This window comes from Gopherus evgoodei, chromosome 2, assembly GCF_007399415.2.
Source record: "Gopherus evgoodei ecotype Sinaloan lineage chromosome 2, rGopEvg1_v1.p, whole genome shotgun sequence".
NCBI classification, from domain to species: Eukaryota; Metazoa; Chordata; order Testudines; family Testudinidae; genus Gopherus; species Gopherus evgoodei.
The window spans coordinates 42,679,219-42,695,017 of record NC_044323.1 but is presented as its reverse complement, the minus strand read 5'-3'; the positions used below and the strand labels follow the sequence as shown (position 1 = coordinate 42,695,017).

General features: G+C 41.4%; 1 protein-coding gene across 9 annotated transcripts in view; it reads right to left on the bottom strand.

The window, feature by feature from the left end:
• Nucleotides 1-447: 447 nt before the first annotated feature.
• Nucleotides 448-15,799, bottom strand: part of ADAM22 (ADAM metallopeptidase domain 22) — a 219,169-nt gene continuing 203,817 nt past the window's right edge. For all 9 annotated transcript variants that reach the window (XM_030550490.1, XM_030550492.1, XM_030550493.1 and 6 more), the window contains 2 exons: nt 6,591-6,714; nt 448-3,705 (listed from right to left, as the gene is read on the bottom strand). In XM_030550490.1, the coding sequence (XP_030406350.1) occupies nt 3,685-3,705; nt 6,591-6,714 (145 nt within the window). In that variant the 3' untranslated portion in view covers nt 448-3,684. The remainder of the gene's footprint in view (nt 3,706-6,590; nt 6,715-15,799) is intronic.

Sequence of the window (15,799 nt, the reverse complement as noted above, 5' to 3'; positions counted from 1 at the left end):
GATCACTAACTTAGTGCAGTATTTTCCTCCAGAATGCATTTGAAAAAAGGTGAAATTTACATTAAGTGCCAGGCGTTTTCACTTGCTAGAATACCGAAGAGAAGCCAATATTTATTTAAATTAAATTTTGTGCTCACATCTAGATTACTAATCACTACATATTTTCAAATGTCAATCATGTCCATTAAATTACCCTACACACAAATGGCGGTATTATCAAATCCTACGAATGAGTGACACCAGAAAAATGCCACAAGTACAGAATACAACATAGATAATACAGTTAGGAGACCTATTCATTTTCAAAACAAGATACACCTCTACCCCGATATAATGCGACCCAATATAACACGAATTCGGATATAATGCAGTAAAGCAGCGCTCCAGGGGGGATGGGGTGGAGCTGCGCACTCCAGCAGATCAAAGCAAGTTCAATATAACGCGGTTTCACCTATAAGGCAGTAAGATTTTTTGGCTCTCGAGGACAGCGTTATGTCGGGGTAGAGGTGTACTATGAATGTTATATAATCTGCCACTATGTTACATTCAATTTCGGCCACCAAATCCTGCTGTGTCTTAATGGGAAAATGGAAAGGGAGGAATGAAAGAATATATAGAAAAATATATACAAGATTATTCAAAATTACACACTAGTTTGTATTCAAACTAAATATCAGAAAAGGCACATGATAAACATTTCAGTTACTAAGAACAAAAAACTAATGCATGGAGAAGTTATCTTCCTTGTGGTGAAACAATGAGTTGGACATTTTTACATAAGAATTTCCTTATTTAGGAGAAATATTTAAGGGCCTGATTCAAAGCCCCTTGACGGCAACAGGACTCCCACTGACTTCAGTGGGCAATGGATCAGACCCCTCTTCCATAAGATGTGCATGTTAACAGTTCTCTGTCCTGTTGTCTTTGGCCTATGTTCAGACTAAACCTTTGCAAAATTAGAGAGACAAGGTGGGTGTGGTAATATCTTTTACTGTACTAACTTCTGTTGGTGAGAGAGAGAAGCTTTTGAGCTATAGAGAGCACTTCTTCACGTCGGTTCCAAAACTAATCAATTACATACTTCTGTACTGACAAATCTATAATCTGCATTAAAGTGCAGAATCTTTGCCCAAAGCCATTGTAGATGCCAATGCTTTTCAAACGTACCCACGCTCCCTGTTCTCATTTATATTTGTCATAATTCACAATCCTTACCAAAATCTCTTGCCACGAAGAGGATAAGTTCCTCTGCTAGGCCAGTGTTGTGTAGATGTAAACCTGCACACTGTCTTATAAATAAAATATCATACTTCTAAAATCTTACTTACTTAACAGTTGCTGACAAAAAATGCCTTAATTTAAAACTAACCTAAATTTGACTAAGTATCAGAGGGGTAGCCATGTTAGTCTGTATCCACAAAAACAGTGAGAAGTTCGGTGGCACCTTAAAGACTAACAGTTTTATTTGGGCATAAGCTTTCCTGCGTAAAAACCCCACTTCAAGTGGTTTTTAGCTTATGCCCAAACAAATCTTTTGGTCTTTAAGATGCCACGAGACTCCTCTAAATGTGACTTGCTTTAATCAGAGAGAAATTTGATAAACTGAGCTCTGTTACATTAAAAGGCTGTAAGTGGTAGGTTCACTTACTAAAGGAATTACGTGAAAGAGGTAGAAGATTCAGAAGCACACATTATGTTCCTGACAGCATCTAACTGATTATATCACTGTGGTCCATGTATTCTAATATTTCTTATTAGAAGAGATGTTTTGTTCTGCAATAGAATTACCAGAGACTGGATGTTTGTCACTTCTGGAGAGGTACTAACAAGAGAGGTGTTTTAACTGAATTATAATTGCCATTTTTATTATTTAAAGAACATTTACAATTGAAAATGCCCAGGGATTTTACAGCATCCTTTTGAATCCTTTGGGTGTTGTAACTATATCTACTCTACATCCTTTAGCACACAGCACACAGTTGACCAGCAGTCAGGTTAATGCCATCTTGCCATGTCTCCTTTGTAATGAGTTTGTTTTTGCATCCTCAATGTCATTGGTCTGGATCCACTTGTATTCAGCTCAAGGCCCATGCTACCTGCAAAGGAGACCTCTGCTGCTGCATGTGGGGTGTGTCTATCTGTGAGCCACCCAGCAAGGATAGACAGAATGCGGCTTGAGTTAGCACTCTAAAAATAGCTGTGTGGACACTGTGGCTCTGGCAGAGACTCCGGAGCCAACTGAGCTCAAGACCACCCGACCTCTAGGTTTCAGCTCAAATGGGTAGCCTGAGTCTCCGCTGGAGCTGCAAAGTCCACATAGCTATATTTAGCACACTAGCTCAAGCCTTGCTAGTGTGAGTCCCGCTACCTGTGCTGCGAGACTTACTCCCAGGAGCAGTGTGGACGGACACTCAGTATGCTAATACATGGTACAAGTAATAGCAGGAAAAAAAAAGGGGGGGTGGAGGAGGAATCGGCCAGTTGCCCAGCTTTCAGATTTTGTATAGCACTATGATAGCATCATGCCTATCACAACCTGTATACTCTGCCAAGTTGCTCCAGCATTGGGTCTGAAGTGCTTTACACACACATATCCCAAATCTGTCATTGAGACCCCACTTCCACCCCCTTAACTGACGACCTTAAATTACTCCTCAATTTCCAGTAAATGTATGTTCACTATTAGTTAAAGACTCCAGCTCTGATTTCAGTGGGGTTGCTCCTGATTTACACCAGTGTGAGAGAAGAGACAAAAACACAACAACACTATTAGACAACTTATTTTTGCTGGTTCCTTAGGTGGTGATTTAAGACAAAGTATTATTGAACTTTGATTTTTCTGGTGATTATAACAAATATATTCCCAGATTGTGGAGATTTTGGTCAAACACCAGTCTGCTGAGAAACACATTTACAGTACTAGAACTGTTGTATTTCCAAAGCTGTCTGCTCATAATAGTCGGAACACTTGAAGTGTGATGATGTCAGTCATGATTGATTCTTTAGGCATTTGGCAAAATACATGTGTGTTACAGCTGTTTTCACATTTTAAAATGTTTACATATATACAATTTATATATGGAGATTATAAACATGAAAGGTAAAAAAGATATAGTTTTTGTTTGTTTGAAGTTTTATGCCTCTCAAAACTTAAGATCCTGTAGCAAAATCCTACATTTCTTACTCCTGCATGCTAATTTCTGCTACAGTACGTGGTTTTCCCCTTACTTGTGGAAAGTAAAGAACCGAGGGTTCATGCACATAGCATAATGTTTACATTGGTCACGTGCTTCAGAATACAAAATTCTGAACTCAATTTTGTTGTTATTTGGGACTGCATAAACCAAAGAAAAACCTCTTTTATTTGGGATTTGTACATGAGTTTTAGTTGTATTTCTACATATATTGGTCAACATGCAGAATAATCTTATCATATTCAATCTATTTATCCCATGTTAATTTTTGTGACTTTTGGTTATTTTTTATAGATTTAATAGAATTCTAATCAACAGCAAAACATGTTGTTTTTTTCCCCTTGGATATGAGAGCAGGTTCTCTCTGTGATCACTGGTATCTCTGTTGTTCTTTCAAATTGTCTGAAGAGCAGATGAATGACTCAGTGATGCTGAGTTTCTATAAAATTTGAAGTAAACAGTTCTGTTGTCACCCAGGTAAACTGTAGAACTAAATGGAAGTCTCCCATAGCTGGAGGGGGAAAAAGGAACACATATATACATTACCAAAGTTATAATACAGTTAGTAACTAAATTATATTAGAGTTTTGTTGGGAAAGAAAGTCTGCTTTGTTTAGGTCTCATCCCAGTCCCTAGCGGATATCTGTTTACATCACAATGTCATCATACAATTGGGAACATTTCAGAAGGACTGCAAGCTGCATAATAGAAGCCTAGGACTCGGAGAATGAAGTTTGAAGAAACAACGTCAACTTCAACTATCAAGCTTGTGTCAGAATACTTTTACCCACTATTGTTACAACTAACACTACAGTTACCATAACTAATTTTAGAGCAGGGGTTGGCAACCTTTCAGAAGTGCTGTAATTTAAGGTTTCATGTGCCAGTAATACATTTTAACGTTTTTATAAGGTCTCTTTCTATAAGTCTATAATATATAACTAAACTACTGTTGTATGTAAAGTAAATAAGGTTTTTAAGATGTTTAAGAAACTTCCTTTAAAATTAAATTAAAATATAGAGCCCCCCAGACCAGTGGCCAGGACCTGGGCAATGTGAGTGCCACTGAAAACCAGCTTGCGTGCCGCCTTCGGCACCCGTGCCATAGGTTGCCTATCCATTTTAGAGAGAGAGCAAAATTTGCCCCTGTGTTTTGCCTGCTCAGAACTTCTTTAATTTATGCCAGGAGACTGGACCGGTGTTCAGGCTGCCCCACGATCGGGGAAAATAAGTGTGTCTTAACTTCCTCTGTGCCCCTCTGCCTGTGCTGTGCTGGACCAAGATCTCTTTGACCACAACTCAGTGGGTGAGATTCTGTGCTGTACCTCTAAGGGCATATCTACACTTACCTCTGGAGTGATCGATCCAGTGGGGGTCGATTTATCGCATCTTCTCTAGATGCGATAAATCGACCACCGAGCATGCTCCCGTCAACTCCAGTACTCTGCCAGAGTGAGAAGCGCAGGTGGAGTAGATGGCATAGGCGCCAACTCCATGGGTGCTCCGAGGCAGGAGCACCCATGAAAAAAAATTGGTGGGTGCTCAGCACCCACTGGCAGCTCCCCGTGGCTCCGCGCTGCTCCCCTGCTCTGGCTGGCCTCTGCCTCCTCCGCGAGCACACCGCTGTGTCCTGCTTCTCCCCCCTCCCTCCCAGTGCTTGATCCATGAAACAGCTGATTCGTGCGGCAGGGAGGGAGGAAGGGGAATGCGGCACGCTGGGGGAAGAGGCGGGGCTGGGGCGGGGATTTGGGGAAGGGATCCAATAGGGGACGGGAGGGGGTGTTAGGGCAGGAACTTTGTTAATGGGGTAGGAATGGGAGCGGGGCCATGGGCGGGGATGGGGTGGATTAGGGGCAAAGGCAGGGGTGGGGAAAGGGGCAGAGGGGCGCGGGCACCCACCGATGGCAGAGAAAGTTGGTGCCTATGGTCAACGGGGGAGCATCAGCAGTCAACCTACCACAGTGAAGACACTGCAGTGAGTAGATCTATGTATGTTGACTTCAGCTACATTATTTACATTGCTGAATTTGCATAACTTAGATCGATTCCCCCCTCCAGTGTAGACCTAACCTAAGTATTGCAGCACAGAGCTCGCAATGCAGGGGGGTGAGGACACAAAGGTGGCTTTAGCCCTGCCCATTCTGGGCTGCTGTAGGGGTTGGGGCAGATCCTAGTGTAATTTAGACAGCTCTGGCAATAGACAATACAGTCCAGAAATCCTGGCCAGGAACAGTTATTTAGGATTCATTATCTGCCAGCACAAGTTAAAGAATCTTTGTGCTAGAATCCAGCTCAGCCCCCAGCAGTCTCCAAGCTTATAGAGGACAAAGACTGGCACTTGGGACCACACAGCTCCCCAGGTGCCTTGGCTGCTGCTCTGGCACATCTGGGAATCTGTGTCTGTTTTCCTTTTAAAGACTGACAGCAAAATCGGTCACTATTTTGCAGGCTGGCTGGCCCTTTAAGGCAAGCTGGGCTCAGCCTCGGCCAGGACTTGGCGGCTATCCCTCACCCTCACTGAGGAGCTGGCAACATAAAGGCCAGTTAGAGAACCCAGCTGGGTGTAATGGGGCTTAATTAGAAAGACTGACCCTAACTGTAGTGATGAAGCAGGGAGAGCACAATTTTAAAAAGAGGGGGGAACTGGGAGTGGATGACAGGGGATGTATCCCTTGATGATTGTCTGTTCTGGGCATTCCCTCTGGAGCATCTGCCATTGACTACTGCCAGAAGATAGGAGTCCGGACTAGACAGACCATTGATCTGGCCTAGTATGGCTGTTCTTATGTGCTTAATTTGGAGAAGGAAGAGCCTACAGAGAGAAACAAGGATCGTTCTCCTCTGGGAAGCGCCTGAGGAAATAAGGGTGAATCAACCACTAGGATCAGGGTAGGCTCCAGTGGGAGAGAGCCTTGAGTTAGGGCCTGCAACAGGAGATAGAGACCCTTGGGGAGAGGAGTAGGCTCCTGTGAGGAAGCCCTGAGATAGGGCCTACAAGGAGCAGGGAGATCCTCAGAGGCACAATGCTGGAGTTTCTGGTGAAGGAAGAGAAGCTCTAAAGGGGCCAGGAAGCACAGAATTTCAGCGAAGCCTGAAAGGGGCAGAAGAACTATAAATATTGACCTTATTTGAACTTTAAGTTGGACCTTTATTCTCCTCTTCCGAGGACTGAATGATTATGAGATTTGGCCAGAGGGCCACACAGAAGACCTAGAGGGGGATCAGGAGAAGATGCTGGCTGGGACTGGCCACGGCGGCACTAAGAAAGTGGCCAGAAAAGGGCACAAGTGGGAAATCCCCTGCAATGCCATGTCCAGGCATGAGGGGGCCACGTTTAAACATTTCCTCAATCAAGAGTTTTTCGTTGACTATACATAAAGAAGGAGAGAGACATACCCTGGCACTTGGTCTGTTAGCTTTCTTCTCCTCATCAGGAAGTGGAGGCATTGGGTATGGGTATTTTCTGCTGGAGGCAATAGATCCAGTAGAGGAAGATGGAGACTTTGCAGGAGACAGAGTCCTGAGATGTTGAAACACACAAAATAAATATGATGTCTTTGGGCACTGCCACTTCAACAGCAACTGCAAGCACTTGAAAGTTTGATTCAAAATGTAAATGCATACTTTATGAACTCAGTATTAGAAAAAAATTGATCAGTGCTCTAAATATTAAATGATTATAAATAAAAATCACTCAGATGCTTACAGCTTTCTTTAATACTGGAGGGAAAACTTAAGGCTGCTGCTTATCTTTCATTAGTGTACTTTCCCATCATAATCAGTTTCTTAAACTACATTACATAACTTTATAATGATAAGATAAAATGCTAACAAACCAAGTCACCTATGGAATAAATAGAGAACTAAAACACAGAAAGGACACTGACCTTTAAATATAAACAATGCTAGTATAATCACAACCAAATATTCTACCAGTGAGTGAATAAATGGCAATAAATCGTGGTCTTTTATATAGCTTTTATACATTGCTAAAATACGAATACAGCAGATAAACTACCATTTATAGATAAGATATTAATTTACATGAAAGGCATGCACTTGAAGGCCAAACTTAGTTGTGAAGAAACAAAGGCAAATACAAAGTGCTAACAAGAAATTATTAGACATGCAAGCATCAAACAGTGCATAGTGTTCCAGCCAAAGAAAGAGTCTGATGAGACTATACAAAAATGGACTGATTAGTCTACTGCAATCAGCATTTCTGTACAAGGTGAGCAGAGTAAGCAGGAGCAAGTCAATGTGTGTATCACATGAAAGGCATTCTTTTTAAGTCAATAAGGTGGCAGGACTTTATTGACTGGAATTTTACACATGGGAAAAATCTCTGACACATCCCTTTTGAGATTCTGCACTTTTATCCAATGAGAGGATCCTATGAGGCTCCATCTCTAGATAATAGAGAAGAAAAACAAACAAACTGGAAGCAGAAAATCTAAATTACCCTACCTTGTTAGTTTCATTTTGCAGACAGAAGGCCAAACTTTGACAAGGGGCCTCCATATGGCTGCCATTAGCGGCTATCCCTCACGTCCCTCACATGCTTTTTGAGCCCTTTTACCTACATGCTCCAATTCTAGGATGAGCTGGAGGAAAATGTTGCCACTCAGTTTGTGCATGCATATTCTCAACCACTGCACACATAGCAAGAGGCTGCAGTCATGAGATACATTAACATCACAGTCATCAGGAGCTCAAGTCAAACAGGACTACTGCTGGGGGGAAGGACAGCTCAGTGGTCTGAGCATTGGCCTGCTAAACCCAGGGTTGTGCATTCAATCCTTGAGGGGCCCATTTGGGGATTGGAGCAGGGGGTTGGACTAGATGATCTCCTGAGGTCCCTTCCAACCCTAATATTCTATGATAGTAGTCAACACAATGCCCAGTAGTAAGCTTTTGTAGGGTTGGGCCCTTATATACTAGTGTAGGCTCAGAAACAGGCTAAGGGCTCTTTGTGATGAAAACTTTGCTCTCTGTTATATTTAATAGCAACTCATTTAAATGTTTTTAAAAGCTTTTTTAGTCTAGTACATTGTCATGAGTGTGTCTGCGATGGCCTATAACTGCACGCTCTTGTTTCCCCTACAAACAATGGCTGGTGGTAGATATGACCAGCAAAGTGTCAATGGAAATTACATGGGAGCTTGTGACAGGTGTGAAATTGATGTCATCAGTGTACATGTACTGTACTTCTAAAATCCTGTGCTGTAATCTCTCAAATGTCATAGTAGTTTATGAAAGAACAAGCTTATAGCCATACCGTTCTTTACGATATTAAAAAGTAAGTCTTCAGCAACTGCTTTTTGAGCACACAGTGAGATAGAACAGCACACACACAGATACTTCCAGGATCACAATTTTAAACTCAAGGGAAAGGCTCACAATTTTTCAGCCCCATCCGCTCACTGAGGCTAATCTCATTTGCACCAACAAAAGTTCGTAATGATATTTTTCTCCTTCATTCAAAGGAACAATGGCGTCTATAGTCAAAAAGAAAACCAGGAGCCTTTTTTTACACTGATAATGAGACCCAAAGGTTAAAAACCCTTCACTTTCATTTTTTAAAATACAAAATACGAAGTAGCAGGAGATAAGAGCTGAGGGTGTTCGCTGGATTCTGGGGTCTCTATCTGAGAATGAGATGTTTATCTCAATATCATGGCTGTGTATGTGTGTGTGCGCGCACTGGGATCAGGGAAGAGAATATTCCCTTATCCCAGGATCAGGCTTGCTCCCTCCTACTGCTCCTCTTGGTGATGAAAGCCACTCCAAGAAGAGGCAGCACAGAGAGGAGGCAAGGCTATGGTCCTGCTCTGCACCAATCTGTGCAGGGGTGGGCAGTTGTACAGAGACAGAAGCAAGCAGCGGCAGCCCCCACGTAATGGTGGAGCATGCACACTTTCTCTCTGCAGCAGGGTCCTTGGGGAAGATTCCTAGCTTACCCAGTGGAAACTACAGCTCTGCATCATTGGCCAAAGCGTAAATGGTTCAGTCTGACCCTGTGTTTGTTACTGGGATGGGTGGGGGAACCAGAAATACATACAATGTTTCAAGTTCTGCTCCCAGGCACATTGGTGAAGTCTTACTGGACTTACAAGGGTTGCACAGATGTAATGAGGAGCAGAATTTGGAGTAATGGGCTAGATTCGCCAACATTTTTATTATATCTTTGTTAGGTCTCACTTATAACCACCTATCACAGATTTACAATGTGTATGTGTCGTCTTCTTTTGGTTTTCTATATTTGTCACTGTAGTGGGAGGTTTTTCTGTCTTAAAAACTTTGTAGAAACAGCATATAAGAAATTTTTTAAATTATTCAAAATCAGATGCTGCGTATTACACAAGAAAATTTTTTGTTTTGCCTTGCAGGAAATAGAAAACAGTCTCCAGGCGAAATGCTTCCAAATAAATCAGTTCTCCATGCATGCACAATGCTAGATTTTCAAACGGGGTGAAACTGGTGCACCCACAAAATGGTTTGCAATGTGTTGCTCCTACAAAAAGCCCATCTGTGCACATGAGCCATTGTGTGCACACATTACTGCATATACAGCGACCTAACTGGCATACAGATACTAATCTCAACGCGCAAACCTAGAGTGTTTTGAGGCACACCAGCTGCACCCACATCTGTGAAGTTTAGATGCCCAGTTGGAGGCCTACAACATTGAAAATGCAGTTGCACACTTAAATAGATAAACATGCCCTTCCCTCACAATCCCTGGCCACTTATTTCTGCTACTCATTTAGGCACTCTGTATTTTTTTTAAATGGTCTGGACTATGTGCGACCTGTAGAGAGTGTGAAAACATATTGCAAGCACAGTTACACACGGCATCAGATGCACAATCACTGATTTTTTTTACATGTAAAATGCTGTCATTTTGAAAATATCGCCCTAAAGGCTCTATCCTGCCATTGTTAATGTGCTGTGTATCCCAGATTTATATGCACTTTAAATGAGAGAGCTATGTAAGAACTTTCTCATTTACAGGATGGAAGAAAGTCAGCATCCAGCTACAGGGATACTTGTGGGTAATGCAAGGGTTAGCGCTGGGCAAAACTCTGCAGTTTTGGTTCAGGTGGGTTTCATTGAGCCTTTGCCATAGGTTTCAGTTCTCATGGTTTCACATCTGTTAACTTTCACATCAAATTTTGTTTTCATCTGAACTCACATGCAAGGCCTGAATTACAATGCAAGACTCATAAGTCTCATTCATTCCTACACAGTGTATGGTAGGAAGGTTTGATCACAGATTTTACTAGCAACCCAAAATGAAGCTATGAATCTCAGGGGGTCTGGGAATTTTCATCCTGGGGTCTGAGACCAAGAAGGAAGAGTTAATGACTCATTTTTGTGTCTATGTTTGAAGCTAAAACTAAGACATTTTTGTAATCATATTGGGTTTCACAACAAAATACCAGCACAACACTAGTTATTTAGACAATGTTGAGGTCAAAAGAGATGGCGTGAAATAAATGTCACTTAGCCCACAACTAAATGACACATGATCTCCTAAAACACAACTACTATCAAAATTAGAGAAGACAACTATGCTGGGTACCCCTTATTCCTCAATGGTGCTGTTTATCACCTCATTTTGTAAACTGCACTAAATCAAGTTAAAAATCCATCTGGTTAAAGCGGCACACACTCCTAATGCAATCAAACTGAAATAAAACCTTGCTTATTCTGGTTTAGCTTAAATCAGTAAATTATCAGTTTAAGAGTATCTATACTAGGGCTTTGAACAAGTTTAACCAGATTGATTACATTAAACTAGTATATATTTTTTCTAGTATAGATTAGGCCATATTTTAAAACATAAACAGGCCCATTTGTTCTCTCAAGCTTTTTTCAGGGGTGCAGAAAGAAGAGGGCTGAGCAGAAGCTGGAAGTGGGGACAGAGTTTTAGTTCTAAGGGTGGGTCTGCAAGAATAGGCTGATGTTCCAGTTTGGGGACATTAATTCTAAATACTGCATGAAGTTTCTAAATGATCCTACGTGTGCCCAGAACACTAGATTCACAAAGCTTATTAAACACATTTATCTTCAGAGTCTCGAGGTGAAATCATGGCTCTACTGAAGTCAATGGGAGTTTTGCTATTGGCTTCAACCAGGGCCAGGATTTCACCCTCACCATTAATCTTCTCCATGGAAAGGAGTCAACCTACCTAAGAAAATGGCTTCTCACCATTACAATGGCTTTATTAAAGAGCTCTCTTCCATAGGAACTGTAAATCCCACAGGTAGAGCTTGTCAGAGTGAGAATCTGGGATCTCTCCATCATGGAGCCATAATGTGGGAACTTATTACTGGAGAAGATGAGTGACTATAAACTGCTTGCTGCCTTCAGTACACAGTACAGAGCTTACTTGTACTTTCCAACAACTGCAACTAAATACAGCAATGAAGAAGAAAGGAGTAATTGAAAGTAAAAAGGAAGAGGGAGAGAAAGGGGCAAATGAGGCAGGAAGGGAGGAAGGAAAGAAACAAAAAAAAAATTCTTTTAAAAAAGCACAATCTGACCGTACCAGATGAAACAAGGAAAAAATGAGCCCAGTGGCCCTGTGTGACTATGACCAGCCAGAGATGCTCTCACATACAGGCAATGGATGGTGGGATAAAAGCCTGGAAATTCGAGGGTAAAGCTGGTGGCGCAAAGCAGAGTTAAAGCTGGTTTAAGTGGCCAGCTGAGGAGAAGCAGGGGAGAAAGTTCAGAACAGGAAAAAGCAAACAAAAGCAGAAAAATATGAGAGGGGAACAGAAGACCTATTCTCTCTTCCTCTCCATCCCTGTAACATGTCCCCCCACGCCATCCTCCTCCCTCGGGACAAGTGTCCTGGGTTTTCACCTTGAAAATCTTGTTTCTCTGTAAACTTTTTACTATTAATGTAAATATTTGCAGTAACTCAAACTCGGGCAGCTCAGTGTTTCAGAGGGACCCTTTGCATCATTCTTGCACAAATTAATCTATGGGATTGGCATATTTAAGGCTTTGACAGTTCACATTCTAATGATACCATCACAATCCCTGAGAGTCTGGCTTGCCTCAAATGAAGCCTGCAAGTAGTTCTTGACCACTGTTCCAAAGGTTACTTTCAGCAAAAACTGCAGTAGTAGGCACAGAGCTCGCATGAAAGGGACAAGTAGTCTGCCTCTTGTGTAAGACCAGTAGCAGACTGCTCGCCCCTTGGAGGGAGGCCAGGAGCCAGGAAGAGATTTCCCTGCTTTGTCCGCTGCTGGGACTGTGCAGCAATATGCTGCCCCTTACACAGATCGTACATATACAATAAAAGAAAGGACTAGATTGTAAGTGAAAGATGAAATTCTCCTTTACAGTTCTTGGTCTCGCCTATTTGGGGAACCACAGCTGGGGGTTTTGTGGGACCAGAAAGGCCAGCTCTGATTATTAACTATTAAGAATAATTATATCTATGTATATACACACATACTTGACTCACCATGTGGAAAATGTTCGGTAAATAGGCCACTATCGGTAACCTAGGACCAACTTTGACTTACTTTAAGATTTTTTTTTTAAGTCTGCTGGGGGAAGTCCTCAAGATGCTCTGTTTTCTGAAAATCTACAAGAGCAGACTTTGGCAGTTATCAATGTTTTGTGATTCTCTAGTCCCTCTACTGGCTTCAACAACAGCACTTAACAGCACACTATTCCCAGAACTATGCTGACATCACTGAGTGTAGCACAGAAACAGGGAAGTAAACAAAACAGCTGTGTCAATTTCAGCTTTCTTAAAAGAGAGCACAAATGAAACAATTAAAAAAAGTATTATTCCGTGTTAACTGTCTCCATTCTTGGATCATGGTTTCTAAAGCCGAGCATAAGATGGCGTTTTTCTTGAATTTGACTAATCACTTGGGTTATAAAATAGGCCCTTTAAACAATTAATTAATTAGTGTGCTTTTTTTCCAGGCCTACACTTTATACTATAAGCCACTATCTTTGGTTATTTTTCTGAAGTTTTGCAAGGTTATTTTGTTCAAAAATTGCTTTTAAAAGATTTTGTATTTAAGAGCTCAGAAAGCTGCTGTGTGAGTTTTTAAACAGTATCCTTAGTAATAATAATGTCTTTTTTCTTGTGTCTGAGAAGAAGCACAAGTTTAACTAAAATAGTTTATTACAATTGATTTAGTGAAGTGTTGCAAATGCTATGTGGGTTTAAACTTAAGTCAATTTCAACCAGTTCCCCAATTAAGCTAAATCAGGGTTTCTCAAACTAGGGTCGCCATTTATGTAGGGAAAGCCCCTGGCGGCCTGGGCCGGTGCGTTTACCTGCCTCGTCCACAGGTCCAGCCGATCACAGCTCCCACTGGCCGCGGATTGCTGCTCCAGGCCAATGGGAGCTGCTGGAAGCGGTGCGGGCTGAGGGATTTACTGGCTGCCGCTTCCAGCAGCTCCCATTGGCCTGGAGCAGTGATCCACAGCTAGTGGAAGCTACGATCGGCCGGACCTACAGATGGGGCAGGTAAACACACTGGCCCAGCCCACCAGGGGCTTTCCCTACACAAGTGGCGACCCCTGTTTGAGAAACGCTGAGCAAAATCAATATAAGCAGATACAAAAAACAAAGGAAGTGTCCATGCAGGGTTTACACAGTTTAACTAAACTGATTTAAATAAAGTATGTTAGTTAAACTGGTGCAATTTTTGTGTTTCATCAATACTTTGGTCTGCTGAAGTTGCAGGTTTCCACTGCATTTTGAGAAGAACACTAGCAGTCAGCATACTTCTGTTTTTTCTAGATGGTTTCCTAAGGAATTTAATCTGGAGCTACTGCTAAACTGGAAAGTTTTGCAGAAAAGTTCTGTGACATTTAATGTGTACCTTGCAGCAAAGAATCCTGTGGCACCTTATAGACTAACAGACGTTTTGGAGCATGAGCTTTCGTGGGTGAATACCCACTTCCTCAGATGCATGTAGTGGAAATTTTGCTGCTTTTACAGATCCAGACTAACACGGCTACCCCTCTGATACTTGAATGTGTACCTTGTTGCCAAAGCACTTCAGTAGTTCTTAAAATTATATAACTAGTCCCTAACTCATTGGGGTTGGGGAAGGTGTGAAAGAGCATATTCCTAGACAGATTGTCCTCAGATAAACACATTCAATTCCAAGAGATTTCAGGTATTTGAAGCCAAATTTTGGCCCACGGATTAATTTAACCTAAATAATTACTGTAGCTTCAAACTGTAATTATGAGATAAAAGTTCTAATGCTACTAATGCTAAGAGCACCCAGTTCTTTTTTTAATGAAAAGATATATAGCAGAGTACTTCAGATGGATCGTTTGCCTCTACAAATATCTTTTTGTATTTTCAAAATGCAGCTGTTCTAAGTAACATGTAGATGATGTAATGGAAATATTTCACAGCTATCATTTAAAATACTAAAAGTATAATTGTGGGATTCTGAGTTCACTTGCCTTTTTTAAATGTTTCTTTATTCATGATTTTTGGTCGATGGTATTCACTTAACACTTCATTTCTAATGCACTGCAGAGATCAAGTCATGTTAATGGCACACGATATGCCTAACAAACAAGAACGGCTCTTTCCAAAGCACTGTGGGATTATTAAATTAAATGTCTTTTCACATTTCCACAGATTGTGTCTGCTTCATGCTTTTATATTGTGCTGTTGAAAACTAGGAGCTAGTTCTCAACTACAGAGAGGTTTGGGGCCTGATTCTCAGTTTTATTACAGTCCCTCTATGCCACTCTGTTAGTACAAAGGGAGCAGAAATGTGCCCCTGATAATACCTCCTGTGCAAGGTGACCCCTTGGTCTATAGAACTGGTGTAAACACCCTACCCTGGCCAGAATAGGGGGTGTTTTGGGGTTGGCTAGTGGTGGGATGGGGCATATTCTCTACCTCCTGGAGACTACCGGGGGCCATGGGAAGCAGAACATAAATTAAAGCAATTCTGTGGCTCCTCCACATACTAGACAAAACAGTGGCGTAAAGCTATCTTTGCCCCTCTCCTCATTCCTAACATGGGGATGGGGGAAATTGGGCACTGCATGAAGAATCAAAGTTTCATTATTCAGGTGCAAGACGGAGGCTGAGCTAGTTTTTCTGTTTACTTGGCACTAAATTCACAATTTTCTCTTTAATTGTAAGTATTTTCAGTAGAACCCTGCACTCATTTGTACCTCATACACTAGGTGGTTAGATCTTCCCAGTGCATAATGGAGTCTTATAGTTCTCCTTTTTAATTCTGGTCATGTTAATTATGTCATCCCCATTGTATTTTTAAGGTAAAATTCCACTACATTTTATTCTTTTTCTTTTTGTGTAAGTTTAGTATGCACTATATAGACAAGAGACCATTTGTTTCAGTAAATGAAATCCTATTTAGGTTAAAACTATTTTATTAGTGGTAAATATGTCTCATGCCCATAAAACACTACTTGGCATAAAATGAAGAGAAAGCTGCTAAAAGCTATAGATGGTGGTGGGAATGCATGCACTACAAACATCCTTTTCAATGGCTTTCTTTAAAACATTCAGAAAAAGAATTGGAATTGCACATGAAGCAAAATAAAGAAGAAAAAAAAAGAC